This window comes from Eutrema salsugineum, unplaced genomic scaffold (genome assembly GCF_000478725.1).
Source record: "Eutrema salsugineum unplaced genomic scaffold, Eutsalg1_0 scaffold_7, whole genome shotgun sequence".
NCBI classification, from domain to species: Eukaryota; Viridiplantae; Streptophyta; class Magnoliopsida; order Brassicales; family Brassicaceae; genus Eutrema; species Eutrema salsugineum.
In genome coordinates, this window is record NW_006256486.1 from 9,247,305 (window position 1) to 9,256,222 (window position 8,918).

The following is an 8,918-nucleotide window of genomic DNA, read 5'->3' on the forward strand; positions in this document are numbered from 1 at the left end:
GACTTTTTTAATGAAACTCCATTCTAATCTATCGTATGCCTTGCTCATGTCTGTCTTCACGATCGTTGAGTAATGGACTTGGACTTCTGATTGTTTCAGGAAATGGAGAGTTTCATGGGTTATCATAACATTGTTGGAGATGGCCCTGCCAGGGACGAATGCACTATGGTTCTCTGATATAATACCAGGAAGGATCTTTTGGAGTCTCTTCATCATGATTTTGGAGAGAACTTTATAGAAGACGTTGCAGAGCGCGATTGGCCTGTAATCCGAAGCGTTTTTTGGGCTTTGGACTTTTGGGATCAACCTGACATGAGTGGCGTTCATCGAACTTGGGAAGTCTCCTTTTTCGAATATCAGTTGTATCTCTTCGGTTATCTTAGGACCCACCACCTGCCAGTTAGACTGGAAGAAACTGGCAGAGAAACCATCTGGCCCAGGTGCCTTGTCTGGATGAATGGAGAATAATGCATTTCTAACCTCGTTTCTTGTAGGTATGGCCGTGAGCCTCTGGTTGTCCTCTTCGGAGATACATGGTTGGATTGCTTTGTTGATGGTGGAGGAGCAGTCCTCTGATCCTTGCGAGGTGAAAAGGTCGTTGTAGAAGGTACATATAACATCAGCTATCTCTTCTTCTTCAAATACCTCCGTACCCTCCTAGTAACTACACTGTGCTTGTATCGCCATCTATTTTCCCGCCCAAAACAGAGAAAAAACGTTCCAAACTTTGTTGTTTTGGAACACAGAAATATGAGTAAGAATAAGAGTTTTATTTTTTCAAAGATGAAGTCATCTGTGAGTTTTTTTCTCCCAGATGTTTGTGTTCTTATATGAGAAACAAAAAAAAAAAACCATGGTTCAACTAAATGTGATCGTATTTACCTTAATGGAGCCAGCAGGCAGTTTGGCTGTAACATCCAAAACGGTTTGCACTATTGCTTTTTTCTTGTGAAAGAGTGCGTGAGAAGAAATGCTAACCAAAAGAATGAGAACTCTCTGTATCCTCCTTTAGCTTGAAGTTGTGCAACTTCAGAAGTATCTTGCTTCAGAAGATTAGTTCTTGGGAGAACACATTTTTCTGCAAAGCCAGGGACACAATACAGGAGATGATTAACAAAAAGTTGAATTAATCTGAGGTGCACTCTCATCTTCAAGCCATCTGCATCAAAGCTCATAGCATATCTAGGATATATAGTGGTCACTTACGTCTAGGAGTGGTGAAAGTCGTCTTTGATGGCTTGAATAATCAAGAAGGAGCACTTCATGTCCACAGCTTAGAGGGCTCTTCTCGATGGTGTGTACCTTATAGCAACAGTTAATCCCAGCGGTTATACTAAAAATCTTAATCAATATAATCTAGTCCCAAGTTAGTCAAGTTATTTATGAAATAATAATACTAAAATGAATTTCAACATTATTAAATAGAAGCAGCCATTGATTGTGGCTTCTCTTCCACTTCCAAAACTTCCCACTCTGTCCCATTTTCTTCATTGCTTTTATCTTTCTCTTCTCTTTTTATAAAAAAGCTGATTCTCTCACCGAGACATTTGATATGCTTTGTTGCTCGACGATATGAAGATGAAGAAAACTCGCCAATACAGATATGACCTGGCAAGAGGATGATCACGATTACACTGGAACCAAGCTAAAATTTTATCATTTCCAACTCGCTTAGATGTCTGAAAATAGTATTTGCAGCGGAGGAAGATGATACAGCAAAATCTGAGGGTCAAAATCTGAGGGTCAATGACACGACCATTACCAACCGCTACATAGACATAAATAAAAGCTAATGATGAAGCTAAGTTAAACCAATAAACTATTAGCAAAGCACATACATATATTAACCTTCAGTTCCCATTTATAGAATATATAACAAACGATCAAAATTTTCTTTATGAAGCCGGCCACTGTAAACCGAGCAAATATCTAAATAAATAGATCCATCTGCACACACAAAAAAAAAAAAATAGTAGACGTTCCAGTAAAAACGATCAACAAAGAGCTTAAACGATATATTATTAATCAGATCAGTATCAACATAGAAATAAATCATTAGTTTAAGACAAATGACAAAAGCAATAAAAACAATAGCATAGAGACAAAATCAGAACAAAGAAAAAAGAAAAATCATACAAGCTATATGACACAGATATGTATACCTCTACAAAGCAGAAAGGATGCACACCCCGAGTAATTTTCTCTAGACTCAGAGCCGCCTACACGTTCAAAATAAACTCTAAGCGCATCTATATTGGTTCATGTCACAAAATACAACGACTAATTATATTAAGAACAGCAAGACATATATTAAACTCGATTGACAAATAAACGTAAGAGGTAAATACGAAGAGACAATACCTAAAGTGCACCAACACCAAAACTAATAAAACCGAGAATCCGAAAGGTGTGTATATATAGGTCTATGAACACATTAGGGTTTTGCACGGGTTTAAAAAGACGATTTAAACTCATCCAATGGTATTTGCTGGCTCATAGTATAAAACAAATTCATTCAATTAAGGGTTTAATGAAATTCGATGGCATATAGTATAAAATAAAAACGAATTCATTCAATTAAGCGTTTAATTTTTTCTCGTATCAAATTACATGTCATCATATACATTCAAATCATCAGTGTTTAATGAATAACCAATGATAATTAAACTAAACGCCTTGTCAACACAAAGAAATAAACACCCGACATATAAGCATAAATTAACACATAAAATCGATGTAAGTGTGACACATCAGATTTTTGACTTCATAAATAATAGTATAGATATATCTATATACATATATATAAAAATAGTTAATATATGTTTCTTTTTGAAATTTTGAATCATAACATATGTGAAACAATCTATATGATTTTTAAATTATATGGATGATGTATGGTTTGAATTTTTAAAAACATTTATCATACAAAATTGAGAAGAGATATAATAAAAAAAGTAATTAATGATATATATTATTGGAAGAAAAAATTGGAGCAGAGAGAGAGTATAGTCGATTATGGTAAGTTTTCTTTTGACAAATATTAGTTTAACTAGGTAGTAACCACGCCATGCACAGGATAAAATATCTATAAACTATTTTATTAAATATAATTTAATATATTTAAAATCATTTAATTGATTTAATATGTATGTTAATAGTATTATGCGTAACAATATGATTTTTATTGGTAATGCAGTTAAAAATATACAATCTGATTAATATAAGATTTTATTATCAATTTTATCTTTTTTAATATGAATGTAATTGCATATTTAATATTTTAACTGAAAGATTAATATATCTCATTAAATAACAATTTTAGTGATTTTTTAAGTTTTAAAAATACAAATCATCACATAAACAAAAAAATAAATTTATTATATGTTTGATGTTGTAATTTAATTTATTTTAAAAATATAAAATTTAACAATGAGAATAAGAGAGATATAATGATTTTAAAATAATTGATATTATATAATTGAATAGGGATTGAGTGCCAAAAAAATTAAAAACAGTTAATACGGTATAATTATAAACCAAATCTTCCTTATTCAATTTTATTGGCTAAATAAATATGTTTCTAAATTATTTATCATTTTTGTTCTGCTGCCAATTAAGTAAAGAGAAAGCTTTTTTCTATTATCAATCAATTTTATGAATAGTTTAATAAGATATATTTGATTTCCTAATCAAATTAATATGAATGGCATTGATTGTATTAATAAAATGAATCTATTTTTATATTATTCTGGAAATTACTATGGTGATGACATGTCGGCTTAACATAATTGTTATTCCTAAAATAATTCAAGGTTGTTTTTTTATCAATCCTTTTCAATTAATTTATATGAGATACTTAATAGAAATATAATGAATATTCTTTTCAAAAATGTCCTAAGAGGCTCTATGGTGGTCATACATCATCATGGTATTGTTGTAAATTATATGTCAAGACTATGTATTGTTAACAATGCTTCTCAATTAATACATAAGGGGCTATAAGTATATGGAGGAGTAGAGTGATACTTTATCAAAAACTTATATAAAAGAAAAATCAATTGAAACACGTTATCCAGTTGACTCTTTTAAACTTCTTTGATGATTTTTGATTGAATTATATACGATCCTAAGATTGAAAGCATCTTTTAATTTTTTTTTTTTCCGGATTTAAAATTTATTTGCACCATCACACTGAATCATTGATACTATATGACAATGATATAGATGACTTACAGACGTCATAGTTGCATCTACTATATTGTTATTTTTTTTTGCTTAATTACAATATGTTTCTAATCATATACATAACTGATTTCGACCAGGACCACCATAATAAAAGTAATTCCCCCAGATAATCTTCTCATAGCCAGTTTTTATATCGTAACAGTTCTTATTTGTCATGTGGGGATAACCTCCATTAATTGGTTTCCAAATACCATTTTCATCAAATATTTGAAGATTTCTAAAATAACTAGCTCTTCCATATCCCTCCCTTGCAAAATGGCCACTCCCCATTGTTGTCGTTGTGTGTTGTGAATTTTCTTTAAGATTTATTATTTCGCCTCCCCACTGAATTTCGGTAACACCATTTCGTAGATGATTGAACAAAGTAGAAGGCCAATACCCAACAAATATATGGTTATCGACTTTCAACCACCAGTTTCCTGAGCGGGGATCCTATAATAATATAGCATTTTTAAGTCTCAATTTTAAAATACCATAAAAGAGTATATTTGTTGAAGTTAAACGATAAAAAGTCTAGATTATATTGACCTTCCATACAGCCATTGGAATATGATACTGTTGTCCATTCATGGTAGAAACAGGAGTAACTGGTTCCCCTAAGGCAAATGCTCGGTTGACAGGAACAAAACCTGGGCACTCAAGGTTATAGCAGCCTGTTTGGTTGTACATATCCGCCTGTTTTCATGTAAAGAAACATATACAAAAAATCATTATATGTAAATACATATTTTATAGAATAGAGCAAAAAATATTTAAAAATGATACCATAAACATTAACTCACAGTCCAATAAATAAACAATCTAGGATTGTCATCACCATAACGTTGTGGGTATGCCTAATTAATATCAATGAGAAACATAAGAATAAAAGAATATCAAAATATAATCATTTATGAAAATGCAACTACAGGAAAAAAAAAATAAGAACCTGCCAACCAAATTCTATGGTGTTAGTTTCACCATAAGGGCCCGCCAGAAGCCAGGTTTGTGTTAGGCTAAATTCTCTTGGAGTTTGTAGATAAGGCTTCCACACATTTATAACCGCTTGGGCTCCATGAAAGTTACCATTTAATCTAAGTATGGCATACTGTATATGTTCAAACACACATAAGATTATAAAATGCACATATATACCTTTATTAATAAGAAGAAATGATGGTTTTAATGCTTATTAAATGATATTTGAATGCACCTCATGTGTGTAGTTATCAATAGGATTAGCTTGATTAAGTCGAAGAATGTTGTTGGGATATTTTTTCAGATATTTTTCTAATGATCCTGTTCGTAAAATATCTTCTTTTTTCGTTCTTCTGATCGGAATACTATTATTTGGGCATTCTCCATATATTGTCCACATTTGAGTCACTATACTCTTCTTCAACGCCTTTGAAGATTCATTATTCCATCTTTCTAGCTATAAGGACATTATGGGACAAGAGGTTTTTGGACTCCAAGGATGCCGCAAAAGTATCTCATCATTATATGCGGAGATGGATGCTCTTCTTTGGGCTATGCTATGCCTAAAAGATAAACACATTTTAACGATACAAATTGAGACAGATTGTTTGAATTTAATTGAAATGATTGAGAATCCGATCGATTGGCCGGCTTTCACTTCAGAATTAAACGCCTTCCAACATTTTCGAGAGACATTTTCTGCTTTTAACATCACTCATATACCTCGAGCTTTAAACGTCTGAGCTGATTCTCTCGCTAAAGAAGCTCGAGTACGTGGTATCATATTCTCCCATATAAGTCAGACAGAATCGGTGGAGGTGACTTTCCGAAATCATCATCCTACCGATTAAAACGTGACTTAGTAGATGGGTAGTCGACAAAAAAAATAAAATAAAATAAGAACTTGGTTTCATCTACAACACAACAATATATAATACAAAATAATATAGCAGACTAATCACTACAAAAACATAATTATTCCATTCGTATATAACAGTCTTGTTTTACTAATCTGAATTGTAGTTGAGTGCTAATTTTGAAAAATATATCCTAAACTTTAGATCTATCATAAATATTATTATTATTTTTTTTTTGGATTTAGTGAAACTATAAACAAAAAAATATAGATTTTATGTTCAAAAGAGTATAATAACAATAACAAATTAAAATAGGAAATAGAAAACCAAACCTGAATAGTATGATTTTTGAATAAAGGATGATCATAAATTGGATGATTTTTCATATGAACACAAATTATATCTCCATTTGGACTCTACACATGGATTACAAATCGTCAGCCAATAGGTATTAGAACATAATGAAAATTAAAAAGATGTGTACTTAGTATTGTGTAAAAAAACTAAAATTAGCCAACCTTGATGGATTTAAGAGCGGGTTTGTTAATTTTCTTCAAGAATCGATCTATTTCAGTATCATGAATATTGGAAAACTCTTCTCCGGTGACTATCGCCGCTATATTTAGAATGCTGAGCACAAAACTTGCCACCATCCAATTGATCATGACTTAAAGTATATAGAGTTTTAAATATGTTTAGAAGTTTTTTTCACTAAGGTTTATAGATAATTGAGTTGAATTACTTATATATATGTCATGCAAAAAAGTAAGTTAACAAATAAAATTATGATACTAATTGAATGAGTATTTGCATTAAATGACAAAAAGTTGTAAAGAAAAATTACACTTTTCCTAATAATTAAATGAATTAAAGGTCAAAATCAAAATATTTCAAAAAAAATATTGTCTTATTGCCATTTACTCAATTCAGTTTTACATTATTGCAATTTCCCTAATTTCTCTCTAAATCTTGTCTCCAATTTAAAGCAAATACTTATAATTTAAAGCAAAACTAGACTCTAAATTGTTTTGTTGTTCATCATTTTTTTTTGTATTTAGATATCATTTGTTTTATAGTTATAATTTTCTAATAAATGACAAAGAATTATTTTTGTATTTAGAGATAATTTATTTTTATAAATTTTTCATATTTTCTAATATTAAATATGATTATGATTATAAAAATTATTTTTAATCCATACATTCATATCAATCCAAAACGAACTGCGTTGTAAAAACATAATTTTATCCTGTCCGTTGATATAACTGTTTAACATAAATATTCACTATTTTCTAATATTTAAAGTCAAAAATATTAATTATAATAAAATATTTAATAATATATCTTTCTCATCTCCATTATTATCAAAATATTATTTAATTTTAATATTTAATCAAACCTAAATTAATATTTGGTCAATTTTTTTTGTAAAGATAATAATAATTATTATTGTTTGTTTTTAGTGATTAATCAAATCTATATTATAGGAGATCCAAACTAATCTAAATTTAAATTTAAAATTTCTAAATTTTAATTTAAAGTTTTGAAATTTTAAACCAAATAGAAATATATAAACGTGTTCGACAACAAGAATAGTAGCTATCCAAAAACAGAATAGTATAAGATAAAAAATCGCTATTTGGATACACTTCATAAAAGATGTGTTTTATACTGTGTATTTTCTATATTTGCATTAGTTATAGGTGATGTAACTTATATAAGTGACTCTGAAAGTGGTGATGCAAAACTTACATCAGTTCTGCAAATATTTTACATCAGTTAAGAAATTGATGTAAATATATGCATCAGTTTAAGGAAGTGATATAAATATTTGCATCAATTAAGCAAATGATGTATATATTTGTATCAGTTATTGTTATCGATGTTAAGTTGTGTTGGTTGTAAATAAAATATATATATATAATATTTTCATCAACTTAAAAATATATATAATAATTAAAAATTAGTACTAACTTTGATAAATTATTTTAATATAATTAATATTGATTTTACATATGATAACACATCAATAATTCATTTTTAGAGTCTGAAGAAAAACTATAGTTATTTATAAGAAACCAAAATTCTCACTGCTTCCTTAGTTGTCGATATGGGACAAAAATCAAAAATAATTAAAAATTTATTTGCATCAGTTTTTGATTGATGTAATATTTGTGTTATTTTCTAAATGATATTACCTTACAAAAATGTAGTTACATAAGTTATCTAAATGATGTGCATTCATATTTTACTATCACTTTTTATAAAGTAATATAAATTAATAAAAATTTAAATTATTTATTATTAAAATCGATGTTAAATTAACTAATGGTAAAATCAGTTACATAATTGATGTTAAATTACATATTTCACTATCAATTGTTAGCAAATAATTTAAAATATTATCATTTATTTTTATAATAAAATTTAAGTGATGTAATACACACTTTTTTGTAATGACACAAAGATAAGAGGCAATAAAATTTATAATGGTCCTTAAAATATTATTTAATGCACACGTATCCACAAACAATAAATTTATGTAGTCATTTAGTTTTACAGATGTGGGTAAGGAAATTTTTTAAATTGTGTTGGATTTTAAAAACTGACCAATGTGATAGAGAGGATAACGAGGTGAGTCGTGGACATGAGGTATTTTAGAAAGAAAAAAATTATTAGAATTTGCTAACATAATGTAATTAATAGTTTTAGATTTTTATGCATAATAGAAACATGGTTAAATAAAATTTTAGATTATTTAGTATTTTTCTAATTATATAATGGTCTTCTTTTTTTCTTGTGTACGAATTATATAATGCTGATCTAAATTTGCTACTCTATTGATATTCAACATATTCG

At 28.9% G+C, this 8,918-nt stretch overlaps 1 protein-coding gene across 1 annotated transcript; it reads right to left on the bottom strand.

Annotated features, from left to right (window-relative positions):
- Positions 1-4,296: 4,296 nt before the first annotated feature.
- LOC18010615 lies at positions 4,297-6,712 on the bottom strand. The gene is made up of 8 exons (XM_024150789.1): positions 6,578-6,712; positions 6,392-6,475; positions 6,095-6,116; positions 5,438-5,655; positions 5,174-5,332; positions 5,028-5,081; positions 4,774-4,920; positions 4,297-4,677 (listed from the first exon to the last, which is right to left on the bottom strand). Exons 1-8 carry the CDS (start codon positions 6,710-6,712, stop codon positions 4,297-4,299), a joined length of 1,200 nt encoding a protein of 399 aa, XP_024006557.1.
- Between the last annotated feature and the right edge of the window lie 2,206 nt (positions 6,713-8,918).

Coding starts and splice junctions, on each gene's coding strand:
- LOC18010615 (XM_024150789.1), bottom strand. CDS start 6,712: ATGGTGGCAAGTTTTGTGCTCAGCATTCTAAATATAGCGGCGATAGTC. Junction 6,476..6,577: donor CCGCTCTTAAATCCATCAAG/GTTGGCTAATTT, acceptor ATCCATGTGTAG/AGTCCAAATGGAGATATAAT. Junction 5,656..6,094: donor GAAACCAAGTTCTTATTTTA/TTTTATTTTTTT, acceptor CCTTATAGCTAG/AAAGATGGAATAATGAATCT.